The 20525-nt window shown below is 46.9% G+C and overlaps 1 protein-coding gene across 2 annotated transcripts in view; it reads right to left on the bottom strand.

The window, feature by feature from the left end:
* SH3BGR (SH3 domain binding glutamate rich protein) overlaps positions 1 to 20525 on the bottom strand; it is a 66990-nt gene that overhangs the window by 36816 nt on the left and 9649 nt on the right. For both annotated transcript variants that reach the window (XM_090060903.1, XM_090060893.1), the window contains exon 2: positions 10486 to 10671. In XM_090060903.1, coding sequence (XP_089917029.1) covers positions 10486 to 10671 — 186 coding nt within the window. The remainder of the gene's footprint in view (positions 1 to 10485; positions 10672 to 20525) is intronic.

The following is a 20525-nucleotide window of genomic DNA, read 5'->3' as shown; positions in this document are numbered from 1 at the left end:
GGACTGAGGGGAAATCAGAGTTTGTGCTCCACACCCCTCAAGTTTCCCCTAGACCCAGGTCTCCTCTGGAAAGCAGCACCTCAGAGGAGGCTGAGGTTGTGGAGGTAAGTGGCTCAGCTGAGGCAGCTCCTCCTGCTGTTTAAGCTTCAGCCTGCTGAGGAGTGGGATAAGGCAGGATCCTCACCCTCAACCCAGAAGCAGGGGGAGCAGTGTAGTGTGGGAGCATTTTGAGCTGGCAGATGATCCCAGGTTTGACATCTGCCAGCATTGCCAAAGGAACATGAGCCATGGCAAGGATGAGAGACACTTTTCCACCACAGCAATGCTGATGCATCTGAGGCAGCACCCCCTTGCCCTTCTTCCTGCTCAGCCTGGCACCAGTGCAAGCGTGCTGAAAGGGAAGTCCCCCACTCGCTCCCAAGCGCCCTTCCCCACAAAGCAGAGGCAGGCCATCCTGAAGCAGTGGAGGACAGGTGGACAGAAAGGGGGGCACGTTCTCAAGGCAAGCAAGATCACCCAGAGCATTGGGGAGATGCTTGCTCTGGATAGCCATCCCTTCTCCCTAGTTGAGCAGACAGGGTTCGGGTGGTTCGTAGCACTTCTGGCCCCATTTTATAGCGTGCCCACATGCATCACCTTTAGCAGGATGGTGGTGCTCTCCCTGTATGAGGCATGCAGGAAGTACTTGAGAGAGAAGCTGCGCAAGGCAGGGCCACAGGTAGCCTTGTACTTCACTTCCAAAATCTGGAGCAGCCGGGGTAGCGATCATGCCTACCTCTCTCTCACAGGGCACTGGTGCAATCAGTCAGGCCATTGATGGGCTCTACTGCAAGCCAAGGTGCTGGATGAGTCCCACATGGCAAGGGAGCTCATGGGGGCCATGAACCGCATGGTGCAGGGGTGGCTTGTTGGGCAGGCTGAGTTCACCTGTGAGTTTATGGTCATCAACAACAGGGCCAATATGGTGATGGCTGTTCGGATGCCAACTTTGTTGGCATCCACTGTGTGGCACACAGGCTGCACCTAATAGTGAGGGATGCCTTGGAGGGGGGCAGAGCTGCTGGTGATGGCGCCACCACCATTACTGCTACAAGCCAGCTGATTTAGAAATGCAGGAAGGTGGTGGGCTACTTCCACTGCAGCATCAAGGGGAGAAAGATGCCATGGAAGAAACAGGCAGAGCTGAGCATCCCACAGCACAAAATCATGCAGGATGTAGAGACTCGGTGGAACTCCACATACTTGATGCTGGAAAGGTTGGTGGAGCAACAGAAGGCCATCCATGAGATGGCCTTGCTTGGGGAGATTGGGATCAGCAGCCTCCTGAACAGAGCTGAGTGGAGTACCATCTCCCAGATCTTGGTGGTCCTCAAGCCCTTCCTTGAGGCCACCGAGACCCTTAGTGCTGGCAATGCCCTCCTCAGCCATATGATCCCCATAGTTAGGAAACTGGAGAACCAAATGAAGAAGTTCCAGGGGATCAATGTTCCTGGCTGGGGCAGGCCACTGTCACCAGACATGCAGGCATTGGTGAGGCAGCTGAAGGACGGCATCAGGAGATGGATGGATCCCTTGCAGTCCAATACAGTCCACATGATGGCAGGCATGTGCAACCTGACGGTGAAGGGGCATGTGCACTGGCAGCACCAAAGCCCTGGATCACTGGATGCAGGTGCTGGGCAACAAAGTCAAGGAGGCCAAAGTGCAGAGGCGAGGGGATGTGGAAGAGGGGGATCCACTTTCCCGTGCCAGCACTCCCAGCACCAGCACTGGCACCAGCACCAGCCAGTCTCCTCCACACCAGCCACTGCCAATGTGAGCCATGGGCATGGCTTCAATGCTGAGGTTCAAAAGCACCAGACCCCAGCCTCAGGCAGGTAGCGCCGAGGCTTCACTGGCTACCTATCTCGCTGAGGATGTGGAGCCACTGGACTGCGACCCCTTGGCCTACTGGGCAAGCCACAGCCAGATGTGGAAGGATCTGGCCACAGTTGCCTGGCAACACCTGTCCTGTCCAGCAACCAGTGTTCCAAGTGATAGGATGTTCAGCATCCCTGGGGATGTTGTGACACCCCACCGTACCTGCTTGGCTCCTGCTTTGATGGAGCAGCTGGTGTTCCTAAAGGTGTAGCTCCCGCTGCTGGGGTTCCCCAAGCTTCATCTGGAGATGGACTGAGTGCCACCCTCCTCAATCCATCTGCACCAACTTCCTTTTTTCGAGTTTTTTAAAAGCCAAGTAATGTCCTGCTCTCAGGTGGAGGGGACACTAACTGCATCACCCACCAGCAGGGGAAGAACATGTCCCTGCTAAGCTCATTCCCCTGCCAGGATGAACTTGGAGGTATGGGATTGGGGCTATGGGGAATGAGGAAGCCCCAAGTCCTAGGCATGACCACTAAAACTGCACCCTGCCAGGGTAGGGAGGCCTGGTGGGACTGCTGGTGGCATGGCAGCCCCATAAATGCCAGGACCAATGATCCCCTGGTGAAAGGAGAGTAGGAGGTGCCATAACCTCCAGCTAATGCACACACACACAAAGTCCTGGATGGGGAACGCCCAGACCTGTCATGTCTTTGACAGGCCCGACGCTTGCTGGTTGCAGTGCAGTTGTGAGGCACCCTGTGAGCTCAGCTTAGCTGCCCACAATGCCAGCTTTTGGGTTGAAAACCCCTTGTAACAGGTTGCCCTCCTCAGCGGCATTTTTTTGCTTGCTATCTGCGGCCTATGAGGGGTGCCCTTGAAGTCCCTTAATGCTTCTCATATCTCATTTTTACTTTCCTGCCACGTTTTGATGGAAATATTATACAGATGTTCTTATAAGCGGGAGACTGCCTACTGTATTTCTATGTTGGGGTTCTCAGCCATCACAGGCCTTGCCCCCTGTCTTTCTCTAGCTAGGTCTACCAGTCTAAACCCACCAGATAGGGTTCGACTCCCAGGCTCTAGCTCCTTGAATGTGGGGCTCGTGACCCTCCTTTTGCCTCTAATATGGAGCCCAAGCTCTCTGGCCCAGAGGCCTGACCCCTAGTGTCCCAGCCAGGGGGCTGTAAGTTCAAGACTGGGCAGTGATCCCCAACCCCTCATAATCCAGCCCAAAAGCATGCAACTGCACACCCTGGTGCATCAGACCTCCTTGGCCTTTTATGAATGTGCCCAAGGCACCAATGAGGCCTCCTATAGCCTTGTCCACAAACCACCGGTCTATCAATCAACAATCTCTTTCCCCTTTGGCAGCTACCCTTTACTGCTGCCAAGCCCAGGGTTTTTATAGTTCTGGCCTGCCCCCTTCCAGTAACCTGACTAGCTGGCCAGGCTCAGCTTTTAACCCCTACCTTGCCAGCAGGCTGTGCCCAGAAAGTTCTGGTCTTAAAGGGACAGACCTACCTTGTGGTAACAGGGCTAGGATTCCCTATTACATCCCTTTGTCAGGCTGAGGAAGTACCTGCAGGTGGTCCTGTTTGGAAGGAATAGTAAAGAACCCAGAGGTTGGCCTGGCCCGCAATGCAGACAAGAAAGCCAGTCAGTAAAAATGGAAATGGAGGCATCAGGGGTGGAAGGACAGGCTAGGTGGGGAGTAGGGAGGAAAAGGGAATGTAGCAGCACAGGTAAAAGTGCAGAGGTGCCTGGGGTGTCAGATGTCCAGCAAGTCGCAATGTGCCAGAATTCCACTGTCAGTGTCTATATTGAGTCTATGAGTTTCTGTACCTACTACCTAGGAGGCTGCCGAAGTGTAACTCACAGGTCCAGCTCTGAAAAGTGGTTTGCATTGTAATTTGTTCCCTCTCAGGATCAGGCCTGTGTTTTTTTGGTGAGGAATATGCCCCCACAGGTAGTTGGGTTTTGTTGTCTTTGATAGATTCTGGTGTACAGTTTGTGAGGGTACTAGAGATAGTTGGCAGGTTTTGTGTTTTGAGCTGTAGAAAGTTGGCTTCAGTTCTGGTGATGAGGTTAGGCACTTGTAAAAATGGACAAACCACTTTTCAGTGCTGGGCCTGGGAACTGCACTTCATCAGCCTCCTTGGTAGTAGGTACTGAAACTCAACCTGAGATACAGGACCTCCATCTAACCCAGGAGGTTCACAGCCCCACCAGGGAGATGCCTTGTTGGACCTGGTCCTGGCCACGGGCGACGACCTGGTGAGGGGCTTGTGGGTGCTGGACCACCTGGACAACAGTGATCATCGCCTGCTGGAATTCACCATCCAATGCAAGGTGGCAAAGACCTGCAGCAAGTCAGCAGCCCTGGACTTCAGGAGGGTGGACTTCAATGAGGTAAGGAGAATAGTCAAGGAGGCACTGAGGTCCTAGAAGGGAGACAAATCAGGTGTCCAAGAAAAGTGGTCATTCCTTAAGGAGACAATCCTCCAAGCCCAAAGAAAGGTAATCAAAGGGGGCAAGAGGGTGCAAAAGCCCCCAAGGCTCACCAAAAGCATACAGGAACATCTAGCTAAAAAGGAGGCATACACCCAATGAAAGGGAGGGGCCATCACCAGGGAGAACTATACCTCAGTTGCTCGAGGCTGTAGGGGGCTGGTCAGGAAGGCCAAAGCGGAGATGGAACTGGAACTAGCTACCCAGATCAAAGACAACAAGAAGTCCTTTTTTAAATACATAGTGGGTAAAAAGAAGGTACTGGGTAACGTGGGGCCTCTGCAAGACACGCTAGGAAATCTGGTCGTCGCACCAGACAACAAAGCTAACCTATTTAACAATTTCTTTGCCTCCATTTTTCTGAGCAGGGACTGGGTCACCCACCACCACCACCAGGACCCCTGTAGACCCAAGGGAAGGCACACCTAGGCCTTGCAGTGAGGACGTAGTCAGGGAACTTCTGGAGGGATTGGATATATTTAAATCAACTGGTCCTGATGATCTCCATCCCAGACTGCTGAGGGAATTAGTAGATGTCATTGTGGAACCCCTGGCATGGCTTTACGAGCACTCATGGTGCTCTGGCATGGTGCCAGAGGACTGGAAAAGGGCCAAAGTGGTTCCCATTTTCAAAAAAGGGAGGAAGGAGGACCCAGGAAACTATAGGCCAGTCAGTCTTACCTTGATCCTGGGTAAGCTTTTTGAGAGAATTATCCTGGCACATGTCCACAAGGAGCCAGCAGGGGAGATTATGCTTAGGGGCAACCATCATGGGTTCATTAGAAGCAGGTCAGACCAACCTGGTAACCAACACAGTAACTTGGGCCACACCCAGAGAGTGGTGGTGGATGGATGTTATTCAACCTGGAGGGATGTGGGAAGTGGGGTCCCCCAGGGCTCAGTCCTCAGGCCCACACTGTTCAATTTCTTCATCAGTGACTTGGCTGCAATCAGACTTAGACAGGTTACAAGGGTGGGCGGATGAGAACAGGATGAGTTTCAACACTGACAAGTGCAAGGTGATGCACCTGGGGGGAAAGAACGAGCACCATATCTACAGGCTGGGGAACTCCCTTCTCATCAGTGCAGAGGCAGAAAAGGATCTTGGAGTCATTATTGATGCCAAAATGAACATGGGCCGACAGTGTGGGGACACGGTCAGGAAGGCCAACCATACCTTGTCATGAATCCACAGATGCATCTCAAGCAGGTCCAAGGAGGTGATCCTATGCGACACTGGTCAGGCCACAGCTGGAGTACTGTGTCCAGTTCTGGGTGTCGTGCTTCAGGAGGGAAGTGGACAACATGGAGAGGGTCCAGAGGAGGGCCACTTGCATGATCAGGGGCAGCAGGGCAGACCCTACAAGGAGAGGCTACGGGACCTGAACCTGTTCAGCCTCCACAAGAGAAGGCTGAGGGGCAATCTAGTGGCCATTTAAAAATTAGTCAGAGGGGACCAGCAGGCATTGGCATTCCACTGAGCACTACCAGGAGTGACTAGAAATAACGGTCACAAGCTGGCAGAGGGTAGGTTTAGGTTAGATATCAGGAGGCGCTACTTCACGGTCAGGGCAGCTAGGGCCTGGAACCAGCTTCCAAGAGAAGTGGTGCTGACTCCTACCCTGGGGGTCTTTAAGAGCAGGCTAGATGAACACCTTGCCGGGGTTGTTTGACCCCAGTACTCTTTCCTGCCATGGCAGGGGTCTGACTTGATGATCTGCTCAGGTCCTTTCTGACCCTACTAACTATGAAATATACACAGCGGAATCCTGGCAAACTGTGACCTGCCGGACATCTGACACCCCAGGCGCCTCTGCACTTTTCCCTGCACTGCTACATCCCCGTTTCCCTCCACCCCAGCCTGTCCCTCCCCCACTGACACCTCCATTTCCATTTTCATTGACTGCCTTTCTTGCCTGCATTGTGGGCCAGGCCAGCCTCTGGCTTCTTTACTATTCCTTCCATCCAGGACCAACTGCAGGTATTTCCTCATCCTGACAAGGGGTTTTCAACCCTAAAGGTTCCAAAGATACATTTTTTTAAGTACTCCTTTTTTTTCATAATAAACATATAGATATAAAAAACACAAGCCATCACACACAGTAACATCATATGTCCAACACAACACAACATCTTTACTTCTTGCTGTCAATTCCTTTATAAAATGAAAGGCTCTGTGACGTTCCATTTGGGTACCTTTGATGTTGCTGCTGATGCTACTGCTGTTGAACTAGCTAAGTTATTTTACCTGTTCTCACATAAAGTGGTAGAACAGACATGAGGCTGTAGGGGAGGAGGAGACCTCACTGGGGCACACTGCCATGTTGTGCAGGAAGGGTGCACCTTAACACACACACACAGAGTCACACCCACCACATCATGAGTTTTGCCTGTTAGCAGCCAGAGGTGCAGTGCCCCAGAAGACAGACTCCCGCAGTGAGACACACACAGCTGGCAAGCTTTGTGGCCTCAGCAGGGGCCACCATCCCTGCAGTTTTCAGCCCGCTGCACCTTAACACACGCAGGGTCATCTATGTTACGAGTTTTGTCTGTCACCAGCTTGAGGTGCAGTTCCCCCAAGCCCCTGCACCAATCTTCTTGAAACCTGGCAGGCTTTGTGGCCTCAGAAGGGGCCACCACTCCTGCAGTTTTCACCTAAATGAGTTTTCATGCTCTCAGCAGAGGCTACCACCCCTGCAAGTTTCACCTAAATCAGAGACAAAACAACAAACTTATAGATATTTCATTGATCCCCCATTATATCCTATGGCGTATAATCTCCGAGGCAGCTCCGAAGCTTTGGAGACACTTTGGACGGATTGAAGCGGCAAACCGATCCAGAGCTCCAGACTGAATCGCTAACATCTGAAGTGGCTGGATCTGAAGCCCAATTGAATACCTGCCTACTTGCATAGGCCTAAGCAAAAGCTTATGTGGAGTCTATTACTACCGAAAGGGAACCTGATCTTATCTTGGTTGTTGCTGTTTTTCCAAGAAATGCTGTGGTCATTCAGGAAATCCATCTAATCCCTTAATTGTTTGGGGTGAAAAATTGGGCCACATTTTTTTAAAAGTTTCACATGCAAAACATTGGCACAACTACCTACCTACAACGGAAGGTGCAGTTATGGTGGTTCTATGTAAAAAACAGAGAACTGCATACGCATATAGTTAGGAAGTTACCTAAACAGCTACCTGCACATGAAATTACCCTATTTGTAGGAAAAGAGGAGCACAATGTATATCCTGTGGACCTGTAAATTCAAGTTCTAAAAAAAATCCTTATTTCTGTTGGGAGGAGGATAGTACAGATTTTTTCATATACAAAGCACCTAGCACAGTGTGTATACTACCAAAATCAAGCAATACCAATAATACATTACTGTGTTCCTCTTGCTAGATTTTGACCTTGACTATTGCGATACATTTCATAAATGCTTTGACAATCTTTTTTTCTGTTAAGCAATTTTATCTGGGTAAGTGTCATTACACAATCTATTCCTGCCAGTAAAAAAAGTACAGGCAGGGGTGTGCAGGCAGGGGATCACAACTCTGCCCTGGCACCCTGCAGCAGCGACAGCCTGGTCTGGAGCAGGCAGATAATGTGCAGTCACAAGTGTCACTATACAATCTATTCCTGCCAGTAAAAAAAGTCACACTAAGACCCGGTAAGTAGGGAAAATGTATAACAGTAAAATAAACTGTAATAATTGTAATTGTAAATAATTGTATAATTGTAAAATAAACTGTTATTTCTACATTTTCTTTGAGGTAGATCCTGGGTTGCACTTTAATTCAAAAAGTGATCTTGTGCTTAAAAAGGTCGGAGACCACTGACTTGGAGAGAGCAAAAGGAACAGAACTGCAAAGAGAAAAGCCACAATACTGCTAAAGGGCAGGGAGTATAGCTGACAGGGCAAGGCTTTCTGCCTCTCTTCAAAGCCCCAGTGATGCCTCCCTAGATAAACATGCTGTGACTGGCACTCTATATTTAGTCAATTATTTCTTATGTGTGGAAGGAGAGCATGTCAAGAGTCAAGATAAAATTGCAAAGGTGAGCACACAGGCTGGGAAAAGGAATCATTTTCCTAGCAGGCCCTTGCCACCTGGTTATCCCAGGAAATGCAGCATCACCTATTTTAGAGTTCTCTGCTCCCCTTTCAATGTGGTTAATGTAAGACATGGGCAGGGAGCCAGCAGTCGCTTGTAAGGGAGCTATGCTACCAGGCCCCGGATCCAGCCGGATGGAAAGCTTGATTGCTAGGGAACTCCTTATGGGTGACAAGCTGACACTTGACACCCTTCAATGAACCCACAGGGCATTTTTATATGTGCTCTGGAGGTGGTGGGGGGGCTTTAATTAAGGTGGCTCCAAGAGCTGCTCTAATTAAAGAACCCACAGTGTCTCATGTATCAGTGACCCCATGCTTCAAAATGGCAGCAGAGTGCTAAAATTTGTTTGACAAGCTTTAATTAAAGCACCCTGTCGCAGGAGTATCATTTCCGGAGCCTCTCCAGACGTGCAGGTCCGACCTCCTGCAATGGGCCCACCGCCCGCCTATTCTCGCCTGCCACGTCTTGATCTTGTTCATAATTAAGAAATGATGAAACCTAGCGGGAAGCTGCCCATTTTTATACGCCCCGATGACAGGGGGTGCTGTCTGCGTCTCCTTTCCTCCCCTGCACCGCAGCCCAAGCCTCACAGTTGTTGCTAAAGTAATCTTCCTCCGGAACATGGTATTGGGTCTCAGCCCTTCGCTTGCCTTTTGGGGCTCCTCAACACCCTTCTCACTCTTGGGGCCCCTTATTGCCCCCCCCCACACTGTAGGTTCCTCACTACCCTCACTGTCGGGCTCTTTACCGCCCCCTCATCAGGGTTTTCTCCACCACCCCCTTCTAGGGCCTTTGCCGCGTTCCTCGCGCTCTTTGCCCCCTCTAGGGCCTGAGCGCCCTTTCGCAGCTGGGGCTACAACCTCCCCACACCGAGCACCCCTCTGGTACTCATCACGCTGTGCACCCCGTGTCACTGCTCACTGTGCCCTGTTGGGCAGCGGGAACCCCCCAAGCTACTGGGGAGCCCCCGTGAGGCCTTCTCTCACCCTTATAGCCTCACACGGTCCTCCGGTATAACAATAACCAAATCATAAGCCAAACGGCTGATAACTAAATCATGAGACAAACGGCTGTGGCAAAACAACAAGGAGCCTCCTGGCTCATAACAGAAACTGCATGCCATGCTGGCTCTTAGTTCCTACTTCCCATAGGATTCTGTCTACCCCATATCATTGCAGTCGGTCAGAGCGCTTGGGCTGCGGCCCTCGACCCGGTCTGCTCAGCTCTCCCGCAGAGCTCCTGCTCCTGCGGCTGCCAGAAGGGGACTGGTCCCTGGGCCTTCTGCCTGGGCTTAAGAAGGACTAAGCCCCGCCCCTTCCTGGCTCTAGGCTTCCCTGGTTGCTAAGGCAACCCACACCTGCACAGTCTTGGGGACGGGCAGTTACGCTTCCCCCTTCCTGCCACCAGAGGTCTCTGCTGAGCCAATTCCACCCTCCAGTCGCAGAGCACCTAAGAGCCCTGCGACACACCCCCATTGCCATTTTGAAGCATGGAGACACTAATACACAAGATGTAGAAGCTGGCTGGAGCATGCTAATTAGCACACTCCAGAAGACTTAATTAATCAATTAATTGAGTCCCAGCATGTCTACAGGCATCCACAGTGTCTTTCTCTGTAGAGGAAAGAAAATCCCCATATAGTTTACCAGCCAGAGATGCTCTAGTAAGTTTTCCCTCCTCCAGGTCCTTTCTGTGAAAGGAGATAATCAGGTACTCCATTTTCTTTTCATGTCTAATATTTCCTAAAACTATTAAAAAAGAATCCCTGATTATTTTAGGAACAATGGTTTTAGGGTACTTCTATAAAATCCTTATAAAAGCCTACAACGTTACGAAAAACATCAAATGCCTTGCATTTAAAATTTCATTTAACTTTATCCTAACCAGGCCATTGGTCGAATAAAAAGATATCACCCACTCCTTGCCTCTTGCATAATTCCTGGACCACCATAGCTTCAACATCACTCCAGCACTCCCTAAAAGTGTTAAATGACTTCTCACCCCACAGTACTGCTCCTCATTGAAGATCTGTGGAGGGAGAGGGATTCCATTTTGTGGCTTCTTTTCACCTGGGACATTTTCTCTCATCCATTTCCTGTTGTCCTCATCACCAGCTATGTCCATTGGCTGAAAGTCAATCTTGTTGGCCTCTAAAAAGCCCAGTACTTCCTGCTGTTTTTTCTTGATCTAGTTGGAAAGGGGAAAAAATAAGAATTGTTATTTTTGGGTAAGCTAAAAAAAACATGTTAACTTGTTATAAAGTGCAGGTATCTCTGTGCAGCTATCTCAGGATGGTGTCACACATTCAACTTAACAGCACATTCAAACAGTTTAGTGCCACTGTGGCATTGCAAAATTGCTTCCTTTCAAGGGAGGATTATCTGGATATTTCATCAAGTAATACATACTAACGTGTACCAGCTTAATACATCACAATATTCCAATGCATGAACGGCACGTGCCCCTGGCAGCTGGTGGGGCACAGTGGCGGTGGGAGCATGGCAGCGGTGGAAGCGGTGGGAGCCCAGTGGCAGTAAACTGGGGAGCTCCTGCTGGTGCTGTCAGCGGCGGGGGGGAGTGGCGAGCACTGATCAAGAATCAGTGACCACCCGCAGCCACCGCTGGCGGCAGCAGCAGCCAGCAGGGATTGCAGTGGTGGGGTGGCAAGTGGCTACCACCCGTGACAGTGTCAGTGGCACTTTCTTGCAGGGAGTGCACCGCCACATGCAGGGGATGCATGTGTACCTGCATGCACCCCCTACGTGTCACCCTGTTCCAATAATTTGCAACCACTGTACATGAACAGGTGACTACACCTTAGACTGGATACTCTATACAGGGTATAATAGCTTCCTTTAAACAACACTTACAAACATTTATTTACTTAGAATCATGCCCCTTTTTTTCCCCTTCTGTTCCCCTCTCTTAACACTTAAGACAGGCACAGGGACAATCAAGGAGGCTTAATTAATGGGATTTTTTTCACAATTTCTATATTTGAATAGATGCTTACTGGAACATCAGGAGCCATTGCAGTTACAAATTAAGGAAATTAAAATACAGCTTCAGTTCATATGTCTGTTAAAGATTTAACATTTCTTGCTTATATTGAGTCTAATGTTGCAACTGGAGCCCTGAAAACAATGCTGCAGCACATTCCATTGCTTTAAAACTAATTGTAATGTTGGGAATATCTAAATTTGCTTGTGAGAGACTTGCCTGGATTTGAGCCAAGCACAAGGCAAACAGGTCTTGTGTAGACTCCTTCCCACAGCCCTGCTATTCATATGTTCCTAACTAGTAACTGTGTTTCAAATCTGGGCTATGTGATAATTTAGTTACACATAAAAATGGTAACAAAGAGAATGATACCACCAAGATAATTTGTACTTATGACCAATCATGTGATTTGAAACCTGAGCTCCAGAAATGAAATATTTGAACACCGAGACCCAAAAAGGCACAGAGCCCATAGAATTCAGAGCTTTGCGATGAGACAAAAAATAAGCCTGAATATTGACTTACTACTGTATTTCTAAAATCTAATCTGCATAAAAAGTTGTAGTGGTTTGTCAGAGCATCTTATGGAAAGGATTAATTTCCAGTAGTATTAGAAGGATACAATTCTTTGCTCTCATTGAAAAAGTAGCAGCTAAGTGCTTGCTTCTGCAAAGAGTTTGCAATAGGAAGATGTTGTCTAAACTTTTAGGAAACAAACATGCTTGCAAAGACGACTAAAACAACAAAACATTTCTGAATGCCAACCATAACAAAAAGTATTGAAAAGTGATATGGGTGGATATGTCTCTGACAAGTCTGGAGCAGCTTAATCTTTTTTCTTCTTTTGCTTGCTTGATTTTTTGTTGTTGTTTGCTTTGTTTTGTTTTTTTAAGATAACTGCTTTTAACTTGATTGCTTAACTGTACAATTTTTGGGAAATGCTCTCATGGCACAAATAGCTGCTTTCAGATTGCACAGAGGCATTCCGTCTGGATAAATTACAGAAGAACATCTGTATAAACCAAACAAAATATGCATAAAATAATAATGAACCTAATGCTACAAAAGCCAGAATAGTCAATGTTGACAGCTGTAACTGCAGCATTAAAATAGCTCACTGAGCAAACCAAGTAAATCAAAGCAAATGTAGTTGATGGAGTAACACCAAGTAGTGTTCCATGAACACTGAGGGAGGTAACAGTGGTTGAACAACAAATATGGCATAGCCAAGCTTATGGTTTCTGTTAAAGACACAGGTGAAGAAGTTTTGTCCTAGTTGGTCCCCAGGTGAAGAAAAAACCAAATGCAGATGATTTGAAAAAGAGAGATGTCAGGAAGACAGAAAAAAAAATAGAATAAAAGCCACTATATATAAGGCAGCTAAAATGCCAGCCTAGCTTGGAAGCTGGAGAATGGTAGTATTATGGAACACCCCCATCAATGTGACAGGTGGCCATCTTGGCACCATAAGTCCCGCCCCCATCACCCCACCCCTTTCCCCCCTTACATGGTGTGTGAAGTCACAAACCCTGCCCCTGCCCCAGTCACATGACACATGATATCACAAACCCCACCCGTTCCCCCAGTGATATGGTGTGTGACATCAGCAACCCCACTGCCAACTCCCAGTCACATGATGTGTGACATCACAAACCCCACCCCCAGCCACATGATGTGTGGCATCAGCAACTCCATCCCCACCCCCAGTCACATGATGCATGATATCAGATGAGTGCCCAGTCACATGGTGTGTGACACCACCAGCACATGGTCCATGACATCAGAAGGACAGCCCATTCAGGCACCAAAGCCCACCTCTCATGCTGCAAGACCTGCCCTAACATGGTACAGTCATGACCTATCAGGCCCTAGTCCACCAGGCACAGGCATGGCCTATGGGGTAGCAAGGGGATTGTGGCCCCTCTGACAACCCACCCCACCACCCCCAACCAATGGGCAGGGGTTTTAGAGGCCTCAGATCTCCCCAAGAACAGTGCCAAACCAACCAGAGCAAGTAGAGGGGTGGGGCCTAGGCTGCAAGCCCACCCAGTCTACCTGCTTTCCCAAGCAGGCCCTCTGTTTGTCTGAGACTGCACTAAGGCAAGCAGGGGCAAATATGGATTCTTACACAATGCCTGTAAGGTCTCTCACCTTCACCACAACCCCAAGACTTGTTAGACAGCCACTTAGAAACCATTACCATAGAAATAGTTTTGAGGAGGACAGCCCCCTAACCCAAAGACTTCCTTAGATGCCTGACCTGGATCTGGAAACCCCAGTGAACATGCAAGAGGAGGCCCAGGCCCCCAAAGCAGACATTGAGATTTTGGAAGAAGAGAGTGACTTTGTGCCAGAGTCTGCATGAGAAGAAGAGGTCATCGGGGGAGCAGAGATGCCGGTAAGAGGTTTGAAGCATGGTTGTGGGGGACACTTAGATTTTGATGGTGGTGTGGGTTCACCCAATGGGTGGTGAGGTAAGAAGTAGCTAAGGATTCATTAAACAGTGGGTAACTAAGGCTTTTATTTGAACCATTCCGCAGTTAGATGGAGCCTTTTTAATGACTCGAGAAAACCTGCCCACCAGCACACCTGTAAAGCTGACACCAGAAAGAAGCAGCTGTTTTTGCAGAGAACAGAAACCAGATGATGATGACAATTTAAGAAGACAATTAGGCATTGAATCAACAGGTCCTGTTTCACATCAAGAACATAAAATCTTCACAAAATCTCTTATGCATGTTTCTTTTTATGGCATAATGAAATAGTGTTTGAGGATTAGACTTCTTGAAAAGTGCTGGGGTTTTATTTTTGATAAGGGGGGTCAAGGTTCTCATGATTGTGTTATTTGGTTATATCGAGATACAAATCAACATATTTTAAGACTAAAGGGAATCTTTTTTAGTGGTAACTGAGGGAATCTTTTTTAGTGGTGACTGTCTTAAAACATTTGGTATATACTTTTACTTTATATACAGTACACAGACATGTTTTTTTCTTACTGTATTATTTAATTTTTAATACAGAGGATTTATTCATTGTATCATTTGATTTTTATTACAGAAAACTTATCTAATGGGACAGACACATGCAATTTTTCCACAGCAAGGTAAACATTTATTATAAAATGGAGGGTTATTTGTGGCTGTGTTAATATAAGCACACTAAATTATAACAACTGCTTGTTAACTGTTTGTTTTTAAATGGAGTCCCTTCTTCTAAAATAGAAAAGCAAAACAAACACATACATTCATGGTTTTTATCCAGTGGTAAGGTAAATTTTCTGAAATCAGCTTTTGAAAGGTTATGTGTTTCTTTGGGGGGAGAGGTTAGATGTGTATGAATTAGTCCCCTGTGAATGTAGAATTAGGGGTGGGGTGGTGGTCGGCCCTGTGAGTATAGAGATAAGGGGTTAAACCTTTTTTTGTTTGCTTGTTATTTGGATATGTGTGAATTAGTGTCCATCCTCCCCCACCCGAATGTGGAGATAGAGGGTGGGGTTAAGCAAATTTTAAATTTGTAGTGTGTGAGGCTTAGCTATAAATTTATGGAAAGTGAATTCTCAGCGCTGAGATATAAAATTTATATTTCCTAACTGATCACATGCAACACTCCCAAAGAATGGTGGGAACCAGGTCAGAGACCTCTAAAAACACTATAAAAACATAGAAATGCTCAGCCTGCAGATCCTAATGCCCAAGGATCAGAAGACTATCAGGACAGAACAGAAAAGCATGGTTTCTTAGAAGAAAACATGCCACCTAAAATAGTAATTGCACAATATAAAAGCAGTACAAACATAATAATTATCACTTATAAAACTGGGTATTAATATCAAAATATAAGGGAACCTATTTACAAAGAGGGAAGAGAAAAATAAAACTTACTACCTAAAATAAAATGTTAAAGCTTACCCTACACCTTAGCTTACTTATACTTATCTATAGGGAATAGAGAGGGAGAGAAAAAGTCAGAAATGGCTCTGAGAAAACCACATGTAAAAACACGAGGATTAACACCCCCAAAGCAGGTGATCTAGACCCCATGAAAAAGAAACCCAGGACTGATTGCTCACATACTTTAGAGAAAGAGGAGAGTCTTCCTCCTTTTTGAAAAGATCTCGATTACTCTGGAAAAACAAAACATGGGGTTTTGTGTAGGGGGTGGTACTGGTAGTGCCTTGAAAGATCATGATTATTGTAAAAACCAAAAGAGGGGAGGGTTTGAGGGGGTGGGTAACTATCTTGCCTTAAAAGACTGTGATTATTGTGAAAACAAAAAGAGGGAGGTTTTGGGTGGCACTGGCACACATATACATCTCAGAAATTGTGTGAACAGTGTTTTGAAAGATCATGATTACTCTTGGAGCAAAAGAGTAAATTTTATTCAGAGAGGAGGTAGGTTTTATGACCCAGACAGCAGTCATGGCATATATCATGAGAGGGGGAGCCATGATAAACCCAGGGGCAAGAATGGGGTGCTTAGCAGCAGTGGCTTGTGGGGCAAAAGGTAAGGGCCTGGTTAAAGAGGAATGTGGGGAAGGCTAAGTGCCTGTTGAAAAAAAAAAAGAGATCCCCTAGTGATGGTGCTTCAGAAGACCCTTTAGAGGGCCCCTCAAATGCTCCCCCTCCTCCCAGGCCTGACCCTCCTCCAGGACCTGAAGAACCAGAGAAGTGGGATGGTGAATATGAGTTAGCATAAGTCATGTCAAGTTTCCATTTTGTATGTCAAGCCTCCATCTTGTATCCTCTGCCTGGGCATCCTCTGTGTTGCAACTGTATGATTCATGTACCCCTCCCATGTAAATTGGTTCCCAGATGAATGAGAGTGATTGGGAATGATTGAAATACAGTGGTAGCAGGCCTCTACTGAATGGTTTGTAACAACCGGGCCATCACCTCGCATTGATTCATCCAGGAACCACGGACCTCACCCAGGAACAGAGACAAGAACCCTGCATTTGAAAGACAAAAGACCCTGCAGAACCAGCAACTCTACCATTGTACCCCACCATTACAGACACCCAAAACTGCACATCCCTGCATGGAGCACACATGCTCAGTACACCAGGGGCAGACCCTTGCCTGGGCATGCCTCCTGTCACTAGGGTCACACAAGATCTGCCCCTACAAAAAGGGGCAGTGAAGACAGACCCAGTGGGATGCCCTCTCCATCTGGACCAGCACCATGCCACACCACCAATCCACCCAGAGGCCTGCTGGCAACCCCCCTCTGGACAACACCTACTGGACAAGGACCCCTTTCCAGCCTGGACAGGTAGCTATCACCCCCCCCCCCCCTTCAACCAAGGACTTGGATTCTGCTTCTCTTCCCTACCTGGACTCCAGCCCTTCCTGCTGCCATTGTGAGTGCTTTTGTGTGTGTGTGTGTGTGTGTAAACCAATAACTTTGTGGGGCTATGTAGTGTGTTGTCTGTGTAATAAAATTGTTTTTGGACCCCTAAGTTGGGTTTTACTTTACTATGGTTTGGCCGTGTTCCAATCTCTGCTCCTCACACCTCTAACTTCTGTCTCATTTCTCCCTCTCCTGCTTCTGGCTCACTGCCACCTCCAACACCTGTACTGAGCTCCCCTCTGGCTCCAAACCCATTTCTTTCCCAGTGTCTTATCCCCACTGCCTTTTCCTTTTCCCCTGAGCAACCAGGTTTCCGCCTCAGTTTCTTTCCTGGCTGTCTCCTCCTTGCCACCACTTATCTGCCCTGCACCCCCCCCCCAATATTTTAGCTGTCTGCTTCAGTTCTCAACCCCAGCCTACCTTAAGTAAACCCAAGCCTCAGATCTTCAGCTAATTTCTCTGTAGTTCACTGGTTCTAATCCAGGTTCTGGCAACTTTCACTCCCTACACTTTAACTCTCTCTCTTACCTTCCCCCAAGTATCCCAGGTACCCCAAGCACACACATACCCACTATATCCACACTAGAAACTGGTGTGTGTGTGTGTATATATATATATGTCATTGTGTGCATGATATACAAATTAGTGATCTGTGTCTAACTTTTGGGGTGTATAGTGTATGTGCTTGAATTGGTGATAGGTATGCATATGCCTAGGCTGTTTTGGATGTGTATGTGCCAGAGCTGGTTGTGTGTGTGTGTGTATGCACCTAATTGATTTGTGTTTGTAGATATGCAATTGTGTCACACCCTCCTGTCCAACAACGCAATATTGAGATCCTGAGAGTTGGTCTGACCCCACAGAGCAACACTGTTACAAAGCCAGAGAGAAATACTGCTTGATTCGACATTTCAGCTGGTTGTGGTTGTTGTGACAGGTGCGGGTGGTGGGAGCTGTAGAGTTATAAGCTCTATCCCCTATTCCCAGTTCACTGCTAAAAAGAGGGAGTATTTAATTGATCTGTATACCTTTGATACTAACCTGTGCTTTGCAGTCAGTCTATTTATTACAAAACATAAAGGGGCCACAGATTCTGAACTGCTAGATGATGCCAAAGAACTGCACAGGAAATTAGGCCTTTCTATACATCAAAAGGTTATGTTCCACCAAGTAACTTTGAAGACCTTGAATAGGTTAACATTCATATAGTAATACATAAAGAAAAAATGGGTGGAGTTTATTTAAAACACGTGACACACCCAGATACCCCGACACCTGTTTTCATTTGCTATATTATGAGCATTGTTACAGTATTTTGGATGTGAAAAAGGTGTTTGGCTTGAGAAATTAATGCAATCTTTGTCAGACATTGCACAGTCATAGCCCCACATGCAGGTTCCGATGTCGTGACTGCGCTGACAACATGGGCAAGACACAGAGGTGCCCTGATGGTAAACTGTTCTGTTGTTTCAAAGAGTGCTTAGAAAGGCACATGGCTCTGACCTCTGAAAACTGGATCAAATGTTTGACTAAAACTTTGTGCAGTGAGTATAAATCTTATGTGAACAAAAAGCACAAGTGCAAAGGGAGGCAGTGCAAGCAGTTATGGAAAAATCACGGATGTAAACTAGTGTTAGTGCTTTCTGCAGCAGATTACAAAGCCTGAAATATGTGTGGGGTACATTTTGAATGTATGTAGGAGACAGGGGTGCATGTGCCCAATTATTTTTGCAAAGGAGCTAAAGACGGGGGTGGGGGGGAACCTCAAAAAGCCACAGGCAAATACCCCAAAAAGGCTCATAAAGCTAAGGCCAAAAAACCAAAAAGCACTTGGGAATTTAAGGGCAAAGTGTGTCTGTCTGATTTTATTAAGGTCTTTATGGATAAAAAGTTTAAGCACTACACCTTTATAGCTGACAACACCAAAAGCTATAATAGTTATTTCATCAGTAGCCAGTTATTGAAAGAAAAAATGGGTGTGAAACTAATCAGCCAGGGCAGTAAACTCATGTGTATAGAAGTGACCAAGCTAGGCATCCATTTCATAGATTCCTTAAACTTTTTGCCAGTGAAACTTAGCAAGTTTCCCCAAGTGATGGGGTTTGAAGGGTGCAAAGGATATTTCCCACATTTTTTCAACACGGCAGAAAACCTAAATTATGTGGGACCTCTCCCAAAGGTGGAGTACTACAGTGTTGAAAATATGATGTCTGGTGAGAAAACAGTCTTTAGAATAGTATCAGGATAACTGCAATAAGACCTTTGACATGCCTGTTATTGTCAGCAGGACATAAACATTTTGAAAGATTCTTGCCTTTTCTACAGGGATGAGATTATGAAAATGAGATGGTGGGTAGACCAAGTGAAAATAGATGGTAAACTCCAAAATGTGAAATGCTGCATAGATCCTTTCCAATACATCATGCTGGCCCCCGTCTACATGGCTATGTACAGGTTTATGTCTTTAGAACCACAGACCATAGCGCTTCTCCCCTCGGACAACTATTACAGACAGAAAAAGAGGTTTTCAACCCCCACATTTACCCAGTGGCTAATGTGCATCTTGGAGAAAGAAAATATTTAAATTCTGCATGCTTTACAGGGTGGGGAATTTCAGATAGACCCCTATTTTTTTAGACAGTTATGCCAAAATCAATGGGGAACCCATGGCATTTGAATTTAATGGGTGCTTTTTCCATGGTTCTGTCACTTGCTACAATGAAAAAGACCAGAACCCATTGACAGGGATCACCTATGGGTTTTTGAATTACCAGGCATTGCACAAGACCAGTTATCTCAAGAGAGAGGGGTTTACCATTAGGACCATTTGGGAGCATGAGTGAAGGACTCTATTAGAAATGGATGGGGAGCACGCAGATTTTTTTAAGCAGAACACAGCTGCCTTTGCCTCTGGTACCTAGGGATGTTCTTTTTGGGAGTAGAACTCATGCCATCTGTCTTTATTACCAAAATAATCCTGGTAAACAAATACACTATTACAATTTTACCAGCCTTTACCCCTTCATAAACAAAACAAAGCAATACCCAATCAGACACCCTGAAATCATTTGTGACAATTTCAGAGCCCTGTCGAGCTATTTTGGAATAGCCAGGGTGAAACTGCACCCACCTCAAAACAATTTTTTCCCTGTGCTACCTGTCAGAGTGAATGGGAAGCTTCTGTTCCCACCATGCCACCTCCGCGCAGGAACAAGACAGCAAAAGTGCAACCACACTGACAAAGAGAGGGTCCTCCTGGGCACGTGGTACACACCAGAACTGAATAAAGCTATCCCCAAGGGGTACAAAGTAGTTAAAATCTATGAAGTCTGGCATTTTGCCAAATGGTCTAACACCATTTTTTTCACAGTATATAAAACTGCACTTCTGACAGAAGCAGGAAGTCTCAGGCTACCCTGCTTGGTGTATTAACTGAGAAAAACAAGACAGATATATGGCCAATTTCTTCCAAAAAGAAGGCATGGCTTTACACCCAGAGCATATTAAACCCAACCCTGCAAAGCTCCAAATAGCAAAGTTGTTTCTAAATTCTTTGTGGGGTAAATTTAGTCAGAAAACCAACCTGCCTAACACCAGCATCAGGAGAGACCCTGAAGAACTCTGGCTACTGCTTTTCTCCCACCTATGAAATTTCATCTTGAGACTTTATTGACAGCTTGAGTGTCTTG

Source organism: Crocodylus siamensis, chromosome 1 (genome assembly GCF_052110815.1).
Source record: "Crocodylus siamensis isolate JL-2025a chromosome 1, ASM5211081v1, whole genome shotgun sequence".
NCBI lineage: Eukaryota > Metazoa > Chordata > Crocodylia > Crocodylidae > Crocodylus > Crocodylus siamensis.
Note: the sequence above shows the minus strand (reverse complement) of the source record. Positions and strands in the feature narration are given on the sequence as shown.